Raw genomic sequence first — 15,897 nt, 5'->3', positions numbered from 1 at the left:
TCTACCGGCGCCCTTCCCAAAAACGCCTCGCTCAGCCCCGCGCCCTGCCAGCCGGCGCTCGTCCGCCGGTATTTTGTGCCGAAACAGCGCCCGGAGCTTCGCCTCTGGTTTTCGTGCCGGGAGAAGAGATGCTGCTCGTCTCGGTCGCGCCGTTGCCGTTAGTCCCGCGGCGTTTCTGCTGGGGCCGCTTTATTTCCCCGCAGACCAGAGCGGCGCGGGCTTCGCCGTGGCACCGTGCCGCGAGCTGTCTGCTGCCCTCGTCCCCGTCTTGGGCGCCACCGGGCCCTCCTTCGCCGGCTGCGGTGACGGCCGCGCTAGTCCTGTCTTGGAGCCAGCGGGGAGGGAGCGCCAGCGCCTCGATGAGCCGGGGGCGACCCGCTCTGGGGTGCCTCGGGGCGGGGGGTGTCCCCCCACGTTGGGGTCTCCCAGATGGGGGCTGCGGGTACGTGATGCATCGAGCTCCCTCCCCGGGGACGAGGAGGGTCGCCCGGAGGCAGGAGACGGGGGCTGCCAGCGGCAGCGGGGAGGCTGTAACGGGGCAGCGCCGGCAGCGCAGCCAGCTTGTCCTGGGCAGGATCCGGCTCGTCCCTGCGCCGCCGGAGCGCGGCTCCCGCGGGGGTGCTCGCTCAACGTGTAACACGCGCTGACGAGACAAACAACTTCATTAATTTAAGGCCGCTGCTCGTGCGGTTGCGAGCGGCCCTGCGAAGGAGGGCGGCGGGGCTGCGGCCGGCGGGGCTGCCCTGGCAGGGGAGCCGGCAGGCACGGCGGGCTTTATTCCTCTACAGCAGCGCTCCTGCGGGCGAGGAGCAAAGCCCCGGTGCGGGGCCTTCGGAGAACTGCGGGCTGCGAACAGAACGTGCCTTTGTACCCGCTTCTGAGGAGTCGGAGGCGGCGGCCGGGGATAGGGGCTCTGCTCTCGCAAAGCGACGAGAAGGACGGCGGCGCTTCGGTCTTGGCTGCGCCAGGGCTTGGTGTTGAGCCCCAAGAGGAGGCAGGGATGGTTTCCTGGGAGGCAGGGATGGGTTCCTGGGAGGCAAGGACGATTTCCTGGGAAGCAGGGATGGTTTCCCGGTGCAGGTGGGAGTCGCCGGCATTGCACGCCCCAGGGATGCTGCGGCGCTGGCTGTGGAGCCCGCGGTGGGACGTGCACGTCTCGTGTCGGCCGTGCGCCCCGGCTGCACCCCTCTGGGATGCAGAAAGATGGAGGAACGAGGCTGGGGACCCCCGGGGACCCGCTGCAGGTGCAGAGCAGCACGTGCCAGGATGCAACGAAGGAAATTCCTGCAGAAAATGCTGCGTCCTGCTTCATCTGCTGCTCCGGCAGGCGAGAGGAGCCTCAAGGTGACCCGTTACGGCACCGTGCTTGTCCCGCCTGCGTCTGGGACGGGCTGCCCCGCGCTCCGAGCGCTGCAGCGGGTAAGCACCTCTGCTGCCAAAAACCACGCCGCGGTGCCGCCGGCACCTGCGTCATGAAGCCCCGTAAGCCCCTCTCTGCTCCGTGGCCGGACCCGCTGGCGTCTCCCCTGTGGTAGCCCCAGGTGCCTCTTGCCGCAGCGGGCGGTGGGTTCGAGACCTGGACAGTTTGGGGTGAAATCTGCCATTTCTGCTCTGTGCAAGGGGCTCCCAGCTCAAAGGGCTCCCGGGGCGTCCGGAGAGGAGGAAAACCTTCCTTGTCCTCCTTTGGCATCCCGTTAACCAGGGCCAAGGGTCTGTGTGGAGATGCCCGTGGCTGGGCGGGACCCCATTTTGGGGGACACCTCGACACCCCTTTCCCAGTGCTGCCGCTCCCCCGTGCCGTTCCTCGCCACCGCATCGCTGGGAGTGGCACGAGCCCCCCGGGCCCATTACGGGATGCTCCCCGTCCCCACGGGCTGTGGGTCCTCCCGCTCTTCGCCGTTGAAACGGGCTGGCGGAGGGAGACCAGCAGGCAGCACGTGGCAGCGGGCAGAAGGTTTAAATTAGGGCCTCTCGCTAACGTGATTAATCGGTGCCTTCAGGCTTGATGGAGATTGATGGTCGCTGGCGAGGCTGCAGGAGTCAGCCCCAGCGCCCTGGGGAGGAGACCGGAGCGGCGTGCGCCGGCAACACCATCAATACCGGGGTTGGGCTTTGATGGGTTTTATGGGGGAGGCGGAGGATGGATATGGGATGGAAGAGGAGAAGACAGCGGCCAGGGTGGAGCAGCCTTTCCCTCTCCCGGCGGCCCTCTCTGCAGGCTGGTTGCTGGTTTCGGCGAGGGGACCGGAGGATGTGGAAAAACGCGCTCCGTGCTGTCCGTGGTTCAGCCTGGCCCCAGCTGCGGACCCAGCTCCGTGCTGGGGACGATGGCAGAGAAAAGCCGCCGGTGTCCCTGCGCGGTGTGCCGGTGGCTGGGGCTGGGCTGGTTGTGTGTGGGGCCACCGAAATCCCGGCTGTCCCCTGCCTTCCCGAGCTGGCGCCGGTTGTGCTGAGCCCCTCGTCTGCCCGGGAAGCTGCTGCAGGAGCAGCAGAAGAGCTTTGGCAGAGCAGGGAGGACGCGGCTGCGGCGGCGAGTGGCGTTTGGAAGCGGGGAGGGTCGGCGCCGAGCTCAGCCCGGCCGGCATCACCGCGGTGCCGAGACACCGCGGCCAGAGTCGCTGCCACTGTGCCAGGTCCCTGCTGCCGAGGCGGGGGACAGCGTCGTCCCCGCAGTGGCGAGCAGGTGCCGGGGTAGGGGGGCAGCTCCGGCTCCCCCCACCCTGGTGCCGGTGCCCTGCAGGGCCGGGGGCCGAGGGGGGGGCGCTCCTGTGAGCCCTCTCAGGGCCCTTTGGTAACAGGGAAATCGCCTCAAAATGGTCGGCTTCCAGCGGGGAGCCTGTTTTGAGGAGGAAAGCGATTAAAATGGGGGCCGCGCTTCCTTCTTTGGGTACGGCGGCTCAGCTCGGGAGGAGTTTGGGGTTTCTCTCTTTAATTGGGCTCCGCTTAACGACCTTTGAGTAATTCCGGGACCCGAGATACTCTGAGACCTGCCCAAGGGCTGAACAGGGGGCTGGGGAAAAGCCCTGTACCCCCAGGGTACGGCACAGGGGATGTTCAGCCACGGTGCTCGCTCCCTGGGCGTCTTCCGCCAGGTCCGGCGCGGTTTGTGCCGGCAAAACCGCGCCGGCTCTGCTGCCCTTTGTGTGGGTATCACAGAGCTTGCGGAGCGGCTGCTGGCGTTAATCCTTTAGGGCTGTGACTCCGGCCGGTCTCGGGAGCTGCCGCCGAGATGCTCCGATCTCCCCTGTGCCCTCTCAGGGAGCCGCTGGGAAAGAGCCGCTCGCCCAGCCTGGCACGGGGGCTGCCGGGGGGGGTTGCCGGATCCACCCGGGTCCCTCCAGCTCGTTAGTTGGTGCCGCAAACGACTCCGCTCCTGCACGGCCCCCGCCTGAGACCGGGCTGCGACCGAACCCTGTGCCGAGCGCGGTGGCACCGCCGTCACCGGTGCAACCGGGGGGACTGGCAGGGTGCGCAGCCCCTGGGGCTGAGCGCGGGCTCGCTGGTGGCAGGGCAGGACATGGCAGGGCAGGACAGGGCAGGGCAGGACAGGGCAGGGCAGGGAAGGGCAGGGCAGGGCAGGGCAGGGAAGGGCAGGGAAGGGGAGGGAAGGGCCGGGCAGGGCAGGGCAGGGAAGGGCAGGGAAGGGCAGGGCAGGACAGGACAGGACAGGACAGGACATGGCAGGACAGGGAAGGGCAGGACAGGGCAGGGCAGGGCAGGGCAGGACAGGGCAGGACAGGACAGGGCAGGACAGGACAGGACAGGACAGGGCAGGACAGGACAGGGCAGGACAGGACAGGGCAGGGCAGGGCAGGGCAGGACAGGGCAGGGCAGGGAAGGGCAGGACAGGACAGGGCAGGACAGGACAGGGCAGGGCAGGGCAGGGCAGGGAAGGGCAGGGCAGGGCAGGGCAGGACAGGACAGGGCAGGGCAGGGCAGGGCAGGACAGGGCAGGACAGGGAAGGGCAGGACAGGGCAGGACAGGACAGGACAGGACAGGACATGGCAGGACAGGGAAGGGCAGGACAGGGCAGGGCAGGGCAGGGCAGGGCAGGACAGGACAGGGCAGGGCTGCCCTCCGCTCTCTCAGCCGGCACCCGGTCGCTCCGGCGGGGTCTCCGGGCTCGCGCTCTCTCCCGTAGTGCCGGTTAAAAACCCTCTCCAGCGCTGCCGCGGCCACCCGGCGTCGATCCCTCGAGCGGTTCAGGGGCTCTGCAGGCACTTAGGGAGCGGAGAGCACTTCTGCGGGAGAGCGGGCAGGGCGGGCGGCGAGCGGCGGTGGAGCCGAACGCGGCACTTCACGCCTCGCATCCAGGGATCGGCCCTGCCGGGGCGAGCTGGGGCCGCCCGAGCGGAGACGCTGCTCCTGCGGCGGCAGGAGCCCCTCGCCCTCGCAAGCGCCTGCGATCCTCGGGGCTGTCGCTTCCCTGTCGCTCCTTCTGCTCCTGGTGTCACCCCCTTTCCCATGTGGAAGCGCTGCCGGGCTCCCGGGACGGACCCCCGCGAACGAGCCGGCGCCGCTGGCGAGAGCATCGCCCACGTGCGCGCCGGGGAGCCGGGCGCGTGCCTCGCCGCCCTCCGTGGAGCTTCGACGCGCTGGCGGAGGCTTTGATGTGGAAGAGCCGGTCCCCCAGCTCGCCAGCTGCGGGCTCCTCGCGGAGCCCCCCGTCCCGCCGGCGCGGCGTTCGCTGTCACCGCCTCGCCGGCCTCCCGTGATGGATTTCCCGCTTGGCAACATCCCCCCGGCGAGCTGAGCCTGCCAAATTTGGCCAAGGATGCGCCGGGGCAGGAGGGTTTGGAGCCACAGGCGTGACATTGCTAACAAACCGTGTCCTGCTTCCCTCCTCCACCTTGGTGCTCCCCGGGCAGGGGGGCAGCAGCACCCCAGGCGTTTACCAGGCACCCCGGTCCCCCCCGAGGATTGCTCTGCCTGCGGGAGCAAGCCCCGTGTCCCCCCCATCGGATCCTTCCCCCGGTTCTGCCCCGGCACAAGCCTCTGAACGGGGCAGGTTTGCCCCACCCTGGGGTCCCTCGGGGGCTGCTGCGTCCCCGAGCAGCGCTGGGGCCCCCGGGCGCGCTGCCGACGCCGCTCCCAGCCGCTTTGGGTGGCAGCTGGTGATCTCCGCCTCGCCTCGCCGTTTTGAACAGGGCTTATTCTTGCGTGTCGCCTGCCGTTCATTTGCTGTGCTAATTGCTTCACAAATAATCAGCTTCCCTAATTGCGCTGGTGGGGAAGAGGAGAGCTCTCCCCACCCGCGGTCCCGCGGCGCTGCCGGACTGCGGGTCCCAACCCCTCGGCTCTTTTGGGGGGTAAGCCCCCCCCGCCCCCGCTGCTCGCGGCTTCCTGCCTCTGGATTCATGGAAGAAACCCCAAAATCCTGCATGGAGCTGGGAGCTCCAGCTCATCCCTGCGGGGTCACGCCGCCCTCCCCTGGTCCGGGAGCCGGCGAGCACCCCAGGACCGGCGGGGTGTCGGGAGGTGCCGCCGGCACGCCGGGCTGCGTTTCGTCGGCCGGGGTCTCGGTGTGTTTCCAGCTGCTCCGAACGCACCCGCGGCCATCGTCTCCACCCTCGGGAAGGGGGCCAGGGGCTGGGAGCGGGACCCCCAGGGGCACCGAGGGCCCTCGGTGTTGAACCCCCGCCGGGGCGGGACGCAATCCTGCCGCAGCCGCCGCTTTCCTGCAAATAGACTTTAATTGGCCGCTGTGCGGCCTGATGATGCTCATTTGACAGGAGAGCCCTAATTCCCTCGGCCTGGGAGGGATTTAAAGCCACACGGGGGTTATTTAGGGCGGAGGGAGGCTGGGGGGGCTGCCAGCACCCAGCGCCTGCCAGCCCCGGGGGCAGCACCTGCTTTCGAGACGCTCTGTTTGTCATTTTAAACAAAAAGCTGGTTTCTTTCCCGGGGCTCCCCGGTGTGTATCTGGGCAGGCTGCGAGGACGCAGCGCGTTCCCATCCATTTCGGGACTGAAATCCCCGTCTCCATGTCCCAGGAGGGAGGGCGAGCTGTTTCCCCCTCCGCTCCTCCAGCACCTCTCCGAAGAGGCAGCAGCTCCACGCCTTGACTTGCTCGCTAATAAAACGCCTTCCTCGCCGCGCCCCTTGGATTGGGTGAGGCTGATGTGCTGCCTGTTGGGTTGTTTGGGTTTTTTTTTTTTAATTATTTTTTGGGTGGCTGATGACTCTCCCCAGCAGCCGGGGAAAGCTGGGGCCGGTGTTTCGGCGGTTGCTGCCGGCAGAGCTGTGCCATCCCTCTCGCCCGTCCCGCTCCCGCGGCAGGATGCGGCCAAGGACGTCGCTTCCCTGTGCGCCGTGGAACGGCGACGGGGAGGGCGGCTCGCAGGGGTGCTGCTGCGGGTCGAGCTTTTGGCTTGAAAAGTAGTTTTTTAAAAAAAAAAAAAAAAAAAAAAAAAGCAGTTCTCTTTCTGTGTTTATAATTGCTGGATGTTTGGCGGTCGTAGAATTTAGCTGAGATCCTTGCTGGTATATTGATTTTTAATGTTTATTTGCAAAGCCTCAAACGTGTGTCCGAGTTCTTGAACGGCTTCCCAGACCCATCTGCCGGGCCACTTCCCCTCTGATATGAAATATCATTTTTACAGGCCAGCAAAACGGTATTTAATGGTGGCTGACAGGGCAGCGGTTGAGGGCGATATGTATTGGACACTTAAACGCTTCTATTATCCGGCTCCTGGCACAGCCCGTTGCGTTTTACTTGTGCCGGGAGCCACAGAAGGGTTTTGCATTTTTCATCGGCGTCACGACGACACGGTCTCAGCGAGGACTCAGCCCGCGCCTCTCCGGCTCCTCCCGGGCCAGCGCGGCGCGGCCGTGGGTCCCGGCGCGGCACGGGGAGAGCAGCTGCTCCAGCGGCAGGCACGGTGCCGTCGCTGGGGTGCTGGTGCCGATGGTCCCCGTTTTGGGGCGGCCCCACGTGGCTGCAGACCCAGGAGGTGCTCTGAGGTCGCTGGGTTTATTTTTTTAAAAGGCAAACATTGGCTTTTGTGCCATGCCGGGGTGAGCCGCCGCCGCCGCCGCCGCCGCCGCGCGCGGAGAAGAGGCTTTTAAGCACTTGAACGCGGCTTCCAGGGCAGGCACTTCCCCTCTTCTCATTAATGCAGCTGCAGGGTTTTACACGAGCCCGGTAAATCCCTGGCTAAGCAGCGGCAGAGGAACCCGTCCAGAGCACCGGCCCCGCGCCAGCACCGTGCCGGCACCCACGGCTGCACCACGCCAGCCCCGCGCCGGGTGGGATGGAGGGCGCGTCCCACGGGAGCGTTGGAAGCAAAGCCGGGGCATCTTTGTGAGCAGCTCCCGGACCCTCCTCGGGCAAAGGCTGCCGAACCGCGCTCTGGTGGCTTCCCTGCCGACGGGATCGCCGCCGGCACCGGAGCCCACCGTGGGCCCGGTGCTGCTGGGGCCGCCCAGGGCTTTGCCTCTCCCTCCTGCCATCCCCCTTCCTCTGCTCCAGCGCCGTGCGGGATGGGATTAGGGGCTTAACAGCCTGTGCCAGATAGACACTTAAATAAGCAATAAATTTGGAGTTCGTTAGCGAGGATTAATTAGTGTTTGCACAGGGCTTTGCCTGTGCAAAGCAGCAGACAGGAGCCCGAGCGGCGTTATTTATCTTGAAGCTTCGCCGTGACCTTGTCGAGGTCGGGAGAGGCTCGTCGTCGCCCGGGTCCCGTCGCGTGCCACCATGCCTGTGCTGTGCAGGGTCCGGGGGGGGGTGGCAGCCACCCCGGGGACTTGGGGACAAGGGGGATGCTCCAGCAGCCCGCTGCCGGCCCCCAAAGCGGGCGTTCTTGCATCGGCAGAGCTGCTCGGCCGGGGCTGGGGAGCAGCGAGGCCGGGTTTGGCTGCAGGGGAGAGGCAGCGTTGGGAGGGCGAGCGTTTGTCTGGGGGGCTGCTTCAGCGCTGGGACCGCCGTCGTTGCAGAGGCGGGGAGGGCACGGGGCCTGCTGCACCCCCCCAAGCGGCGCGGGGGCTCGCCTGCCTGTCCGGTTCCTCCGTGCCTTTGGGCTTGTCCCCCTGCTGTCCCCCTCCTCGCCGTGAAGACGCATGGCGAGCCGGGATCAACCCCGCTCTGGGAGCGCAGGGACAGTTTGAGGGGCTCTCCTGGGCTTTTGGGGGGCTCTCCTGGCCCCGCGGGCAGGCAGCGTGGCCAGCGGCAGCTCCCGCGGGCTCGTCCCTGCCCGCACACGGCTGCCAGCACCGCTGCCCCTCGCCGCTGCCGGGCCAGCCGAGCCCCTGCCTGCTCCGGCGGGGCTGGAGAAGAGCCCGCTCTCCGCTTCGGCGTGGAGGCAGGGGGACAGGAGACGAGGAGGCAGGGAGCATCCGCACGCTCGGCATCGGAGGGCTCGGCCCACCCCGCGCCTCAGCCCCTCGGCTTCGTTCTCCCGCCTCCGCGCGGTGATGTTTCAGCGAAGCGACGGCCGTGGCCGCACGGCACCGCTTCGCGGCACTGGGCTGTGAAACGAGGAGTTAGTCACCCCCGCTCCTCCGGCCCTGTGTGGCCGGGGCCCTGCCGCAAGGGGACGGGGACGGGGGTGCCGGGGGGATGCCCCTGGTTCGTGGCGGGGGGGCTGCCGCGCTCCCCGACGCCGCGGGAATTATCACGCGGCTCGACTCCAGCTCTGGCGCAGGGCCGGGAATTTTCCTGGCACCAGCTAAATAATGGAGACGCCTCCGTCCCCGCGCACCTCGCCGGGGAGGGGAGCGGCGTGAATAATGCATCGTCCTGCGGCGCTGCGACGACGGGGCCGGCAGCAGCACCGGTGGTTCCTACGGCGGCCGCACGCCGCCAAGCCCCCGTGCCAGGGCTTCCCTCTGGCCACCCACCAGCCGGGCCGTCCCTGCGCGCTCAGCCGGGGCTTTATTTTAGATGGGGCGAGGAGAAAATCTCTCTCCTCGCTGGAAAACCAGCTTCGGGGACGCCTCGCTGGCACCGCGTCCCGTGCTGCCTGCCGCAGCTCCGTGCCAGCCTCGTCAAGCCCGTCTCGTTAGGTGCCAGGAAGCTTTTCTGTGCCACGAGTGATAACGGGCTGATCCCCGGTGAATGTACAACCTCGTTTCCAGCAGAAATCCTGTCTCGGCCCATCCTGCGCCCTGCCAGCCTTGGGACCTGCCCTGGCCCTGCCTGCAGACGGGTTTTCGGCCGTCGCGCGGAGCAGGAGCCTCCTCCGGGGACGGGTTGGGCGCTGGGGGCAGCCCCCGCGCCCTCTCGCTGCTGCGGGTGGGGATGCCCGTGGTGGGATCCGGCCCGTTCCCGTCGCCGGGGCTGCGGCGCTGGGCGGGCGGAGGAGGGAACGGCTCCGAGGAGCAGCCTGGGAACGGCGTCGAGGACATAATAAACTCGATCAAAAGCCTCATTCATTACGGAAGAGCGCGGGGCGCGAGCGCCGGCGTGTCTTTGTCCGCTCGCTGCCTCTCCCATCTGATTCCTCTCCTTCATTTCCTGCTGCTTTTGCCTGGTCTCCCTCTTCTCGGGGTGTTCCTCCCCTCCCCAGCTCGGCGGGGCTCGCGGGGGGCCGTGCCCCACGGCACGGTGATGGGTGAGCGGAGCGATGTGCCAGGGCCCGTGGGCTGGGGAGCTCCCAGGGTTGGCTCGGCTCGGCTCGGCTCGGCTCGGCTTCTCCTGCCTCCCGTCACGTGCTGGCAGGGCCCGAAGGCGCCGTAACCGTAACAGTGCCGGTGCGGCCAGCTGCGGAGCGTGTCCCAGGCCCAGCACGCCACCAGCGAGGCCGCGGGATCTGCCGGGGAAAGCTGCGTCGCTCCCATCCCGGGGGATGGTGCCGAGCCGCGGCAGCCCCTTGGCGCTGCTTTCGGTGCCGGTTGTGCCGACACACCGCGTGCTGCCCCCAGGGGTGGTGGTGGCGGCGCGGTTCGTGGAGGGGACGAGCCCCTTGCGGGGGGATGGTGGCTCCGACGAGACCCTCTCTGGCCCGGGAATGGCTCCGTCCCCAAAGCCTCGTCGCGGGGAGCGCGACCGGGGACGCCGCTGCGCGCCTGCCCCGTGCTCTTGCAAGGCACCTGCTTTGGCCGCTGTCGGTGACGGTGACCGGGCAGGAGGGACCCCTGGAGCCCTCCCCGGCAAAGCCAGGGCTTGGGGGACGCTGTTCCTGCCGCCGGCACTCGGGGAGGGCAGCTTGGGGGTTGCCAGCCTCGGCGGCAGCTCCGTCCCCACCCCGGCTCTTTTCTGGCCTCTGCCTGGGCTGTCGGGCGCTGCGCCGCCGTGCCGTGCCGTGCCGTGCCGCGGAGCCCGTCGGGGTGCTGCGGGGCGCTGGGGACTCCCAGGGGCGAAGGGTCACCCCGTGTCCTGTATGACTGACGTTGCGCAGCTTATACGTTGCCTCGTGTCGCTCACCGGGCTCGCTGCTGCCAATCCTGCTCCGCCAGCCCTGCCGCAGAGCCGCGGGTGCAGCCGTGTGGCGCCGTCCGCCTCAAGCCGTTCCCCAGCCCCTTCCCCCGGCCCTTTCTGCTGGAAAACTCCCCTTTTTGCTCAGCCTTCGAGGGGATTTTATCGCCGCGAGAGGCCCCCAGCAGCTGATGGGCAGCGAGCGGCCAGATGCCCTCTGGTTCCCTTTCCTGGGCATCTCATCCTGCAAGAGCTGTTAATCACTGGCTGATAACGAGCTCGGCTAATGAGCAGGAGCCTGCGTGAGCAGAGGCCGTGTACCTGGTTTGCACAGCTCTTCATTACGGAGCTCGTCGGGCTTTATTTTCCCCTCCCGCGGGTGCTGGGTGCGGGGAGGGGGGTGCCGCGCGTTTCGGGGAGATGCTTCTCTCTGCGAGCGGAGATCCCCGGGCAGTGCCCGCGGCGCTGCGGGCTCCGGTGCTGAGCTGCCCAGCACAGGGTGAGCAGGGCTGGGGGCTGGGCGGGGGGGGGTGGTGGTTGCCTCGTTGGAAGGACCCTGGCCACCCCCACCCCCGCAAATTCCCCTCCATCCCTTCCACCGAAACTCAGGGGAGATGCTCGGCCTGGCACGGCGGGGTGACTGCGGGCACGTCCTCACGGGAGGATGCTCGTGTCGGCCGGGGGCTCCCCGCGGGGGTTTCGTCAGAGCCGGGGCCGCGGCGATGCTCGGCGAGCCCACCCTGAGGTGCACGAGCAGGCGGGCACCCCCGGGAGCGGGCCCTGGGGGGGGGTGGGTGCTGGGTGCACCAGCTTTGGGGTGTCCGCTGTGGTACGGGCTGCCTCCCTGGAGGGCTGCTCCTCCCGGGGTGGTTTTGGGGGGCTCTCCTGACCCGTGCCCCCCTCTCTGCCCCCGCTGCAGGACAAGAACAGGAAGCTGAGGCCCCTCTACGACATCCCCTACATGTTCGAGGCCCGGGAGTTCCTGCGCAAGAAGCTCATCGGGAAGAAGGTACGGAGGGGACAGGGACGGTGGCGAGGTCCTCGCTCATCCCTGGCGCGGGTGGGTGGCAGCGAGGGGCCCTGGGTGCTGCGTGAGTCCTTAGGGGCGACCCGAGGGTGAGGAGTTGCGGGGTGCACCCGAAGCTGGAGCACCCTTGGAGCTGGCCCTCCGAGGGGCTGCGGGCTGGCTTCCAGCTGCACCCGTTTTCCCAGGAATGCTGTGTACCTGCGGCGCTTTCTGTGTCCCTTTGTTTCCCCGGCATATTTTTCTAGGCTGGTTTAGAGCAATTCAGGGGAATGAAGAATATAATGTGCACTTAACTACTGAAGCACATGCTCAGGATGCAATTTTCAAATGCTCATAAAATGGTCAAATAAAATCAATTTCCTTCATAGCGAGGCTGCTCGCTGCTGCTCATCGAGGACTATTTCCATGCTTAATTGCATCTTTCCATTTCAGAGCCCTGTTTATATATTAAAAAGGAAAGGCAGAAAAAAAATAGCAGCTTGCGAGGCTTTTCTGATGGGGAGTCTGTCACTTGTCGTAGTCAAAAGCGGCTGCAATTATGTCACTGGGACTAGCGAAGAGAGCTCTGGCCTCTGAAATGGAAACCCAGGCGTTTTGGGGAGGGTCCTGGCCCCGTGCCGGGCTGCATCGCGGCAGGGTCCCGGTCTCAGCGCCGCCAGCCGTCCCGGGGGTCACCGGCACTGGCTTTCCTCCGGCCGTGGTCGCTCTGCGGTGCAGCAGCGCGGGGTTTGCTCTCTGCCGCCCTGCCGGGCTTGGCTCAGAACCACCCTTTTCCTCCCCAAATCGGTCTGCGTTCACCCTTGCGCGCTGGCAGGCGGGAGCCGAGGGCGGCGCCTGGCCGAAGCTCCCGACACCACGTCCCCACTGCGCCTGGGGATGGGGCTGGCCCCACCGGAGCCCCGGGTGCTGCCTGCGCCCGTCCTGCGTCCCCCGGGGTGCTGGGGAGCCGTCCCCGTGCGGCGCAGCCCCGGTCCCCGGCTGTCCCCAAGGCCAGCGGCTGCTCTCCGCGTCCCCCGTGTCCCCACGACGGCATCTGGGCGGTGTGGGCTGCTATGCCGGGGAGGAGGAGGAGGAGGGTCCTGCCTTCCTCCCGGGACCCCCAGCGCTGTGAGGCAGGAGGCTCCACGCACCCAGCGGGGCGGGCAGCGGGGCCAGCCCGTCGGGCCGGAGCAGGCAGCGGCACACCCTTCGCTGCTCCGCTGCCGGCGGGTCGCCGCTGCCGGCGGCGGCAGGAGGAGGGAAGCGGGCCGGCCGCCAGCTGCCACCGTCCCCGTGCCCGAAGGGGCTGGTCGGGAGCCAGGGACCCCCCCAGAAATAGCAGCAAAAAAGCCGTTTGGCCGCGGGCGCCGCCGGCCCCCGTGTTCGGAGCTCCCCGTAACCTTGCAGCGCGCCGCTGCGGCACGCGCCGGGCTCCTGCCTTCGCCCTTTCGGTAGCCTTGGGAGCCGGGCGCCCGCTCGCCTTTGATGTTGCCTCGTTTGCTTTATAAATATTTCCTTTGTCAGCTCCACGTTTTTCACTTCAGATTAATTTGATTGAGGAAAGCGATGAAAAAATCCTTTCCGTTAATGATCAAAACAGCCCCTCGAGGTTGGCGGCGCGTTCTGATTCGAAACGACAGCCTGGCGCGGGGTGGCTCGCCCTTGCCTCCTCGCGGCTCGCTGTCAGCATCAATCTTTGCGGCAAAATCCCTCTTTTTTCCCACCCCCTTTTTTTTTTTTTAATATACTTTTAAAGCCCACCCTGGCAGGGAGCGAGCGACTTCTGAGAGCTGTCTGCTGGCGGGGAGATCAAAGCGGGTGGGCTGGCGTCGGCACCGCTCCAGCACCGCGCACGGCTGCAGGGGTGCCGTGGGGAGCCCTGCCCGTTCCGGGGAGCCCCGCCACCCTCCCTTCCCGCAGAGCCCCGGGGCCGGCTGATCTCTTGGATCCTCCAGAGATCCTGGATCTCTGGGATCCTCGGGCAGATCCGGCGGTCGCAGCGGTGCCGACTGTTCCGGCCTCGCTCTTGGCATCCCCGGCTGCGAGTCCCCACGGGCTGCGGTGGCCCCTCGAGCCGCTGCCCCGCCGCCGAGCACCTTCTGGCCCTCCTCTCCTCCCCTCTCCTGCGTGGGCAGGGCGATGGGTGCTGAGCCGCTGCGGCCGAGCTGCCCGTGACCCCGAGGAGCGGTGGAGGCGGGGACCCTCCTCACCGCGGGCGGTTTGGGGTCTGCCCTGCCTGCGCACCCCCCCGGCACCCGCCACAGGCTGTCCCCCAGGGCCAGGGCTCCCCTGCCCGGCTTGGAGCCGCCTCCTGCCTTCCCTCTGCCTCCCGTGTGCCTGGGAAGGGCTGGCATGGCCGCACGGCGTGAGAGCCCCGGGGAGGGATCGCCGCTGGCAGCCGCTCCGGCAGAGCACCATCGTCCCCTTCACGACTGATGAATTGGATATTAGGAATAATTAGGCCAGGGTGAGTTTTCGGTCTCGCTGCCGGGTGCTTCGTCAGCCGCCGCCACCGCCTCGGCCGCCAGCGCCTTGGCCGTGCCGTGCCCGCTGCCCGCACCCCGGCGCTGCCTGCCGGCAAGGGGCTTGGCGCATGGGTGCTGTCCCTGCGCCCTGGAGACCCTCCTCGGGGGTGCTGTCCTTGCCCGGCGGTGACCTTGCCTGCAGGGTGGCAGCTCTGGAGGGCTGGGGTGGCGCAGGAGGGAGCCGCACTTTGGAAATCACGGAGCTGGGTGTACCCCCCACCCCCCCCCACCCCACCCCACCCCACCCCACCCCACCCCACCCCACCCCACCCTATCCCCCCCATCCCAAAGCAAGCAGCACCCACTCCAGGGAGCGGAGTCACCGCTCACCCCCACAGCTGTCCCCTGCCCCGCGCCAGGCAGCGCCGTCCCTTCGCCACCCCGGCGCCGGTTTGCCTTAGTGCCTGGATGTGCAGAGGGCGGGGGGAACAAGCCACCCCTCGCCCCTGGGTGCTGTGCCCTTGGGCAGGGACCTGCCGGGCTTTGCACACGCGTGTGCAAGGTGCTGGGAGCTGCTGGTGGCACACGGGCTCTCGAGGGATTGGCCATCCCCGCGCCCTTGGGCCGGGGGGCTGTGGCTGCCCCGGCGGAGCCGTCGCCTGCCCGTGCCCAGTGCCGCAGGAGGGCAGCCCCTGCCCGGCCCCAGCCGCTGCGGGGACGCGTTTCGCCGGCAAGGACAAAAGTCCTCTGGCTGCAGCGAGCTGCCTGTCCTCAGCTGCCCTCCCGTCCTCCTCCTGCCGCCTCCCGGTGCGTGCGCTCCGGCTGTGCCGCAGGCAGCGTGCCGTCCGGTGCGGGCAGCGTGCCATCCGGTGCGGGCAGGAGCTCTGTGAAGGCAGCGGGCGGCCGCCCTCGGGCTCAGGTGCCTCAAAAGCACCGTCTCGGCACGATGGCATCCCGTGAGATCCCGTGATCCCCTCTGCTCTCCAGTTTGGGGGTCGCTGCCGCCCCTACCCGCTCCAGGCAGATGAAATTAGTTGGAAATTAATAAATCTTGCTGCTGCGTGTTGCTGTGCCGGTGTATCATGCTCCTGGCTGCATGGCAGCTCCCGTGGGATGGCCTTCTCCTTGCCGGGAAGCCCTCACCGTGGCGCCGTGCCCGACCCTGGCTCTGGGTGGGCACCACGATGGGCTTTGCCACGGCTGCTTTTTGGGGGGGGGGGGTCTGCAGGCATTGAGAGCCAGCTCTCCCAGAGCTCCCAGGCACCCCGCTGCCCATCCCACCACCCGTCCCTCTGTCCTTCCATCCCTAAGGGCTTTCCAGCTCCGGCTGCTTCCAGCACCGGCCCCAGTTCACAACTGGGCTCCCCCGGGGCTGCCGGCCGCTGCCAGCCTGGCACAGCGGGCACAAGCCTTTGCTTTCCCCTATCCACCCTCCTTCCCCGTCCACTCGCCCTCCAGCCCCGCGTCCCCCCCCATCTCCATGCGCCGCCTCCGCGCTGCGGCACCGAGCTGCCCGCGCTGCCCGCCGGCTGCCTGTCCTGCCGAAGCGCAGGGGCAGCACGATGGCTTCCCCCGGGCCCCGGCGGTATAAATAAACCGCAGCGATCGCTTCCAGAAATAATTCCCTCTGTCCATCCTCCCCCCCCCCCCCCCCGACGCTGGAGCAAGCGCCGAAGGGAGGAGAGGAAGAAACATCCTCGCGGCCGTGGCCGTTGCCTGCGGCCACCCCTTGGCTTTCACGTTAGGAGGGGAGCCGGGCTGCGGGGAACCGCATCTGAGCTCCCAGGACCCCGGAGACAGATGGAATATAATAAATTTTCTCTCCTGCCCTTTCATCAAAGCGGCATAAAGTTTCTGAAGCCGGGGTTTTTTACGGCGCGTTGCTTTTCCCTTGCGCAGGCCAGAGTCGTTTCTCTCCGCTCTTCTGCCAGCTTTCGCTGGGCCGATGCCGGGTCCCCCGCGCCGCCGCGGCACGTGCCCGGCACCGGAGCCACGGCGGCTCCTCCAAGGGAGCAGCCACGCGAGTGACCCGGCGCGGTGGAATTAGCCCGGTGGCGCGGGACGAAGC

General features: G+C 67.9%; 1 protein-coding gene across 1 annotated transcript in view; it reads left to right on the top strand.

Moving 5' to 3' along the window:
- SND1 (staphylococcal nuclease and tudor domain containing 1) overlaps positions 1–15,897 on the top strand; it is a 101,018-nt gene that overhangs the window by 35,798 nt on the left and 49,323 nt on the right. Inside the window, exon 11 of the mRNA XM_086462552.1 lies at positions 11,278–11,367. Within this exon, the coding sequence (XP_086318678.1) occupies positions 11,278–11,367 (90 nt within the window). The remainder of the gene's footprint in view (positions 1–11,277; positions 11,368–15,897) is intronic.

This window comes from Leptosomus discolor, chromosome 1, assembly GCF_034619465.1.
Source record: "Leptosomus discolor isolate bLepDis1 chromosome 1, bLepDis1.hap2, whole genome shotgun sequence".
Taxonomy (NCBI): Eukaryota; Metazoa; Chordata; class Aves; order Leptosomiformes; family Leptosomidae; genus Leptosomus; species Leptosomus discolor.
The sequence above is the reverse complement of the archived record's forward strand: the minus strand, read 5'-3'. Positions and strand labels throughout refer to the sequence as shown.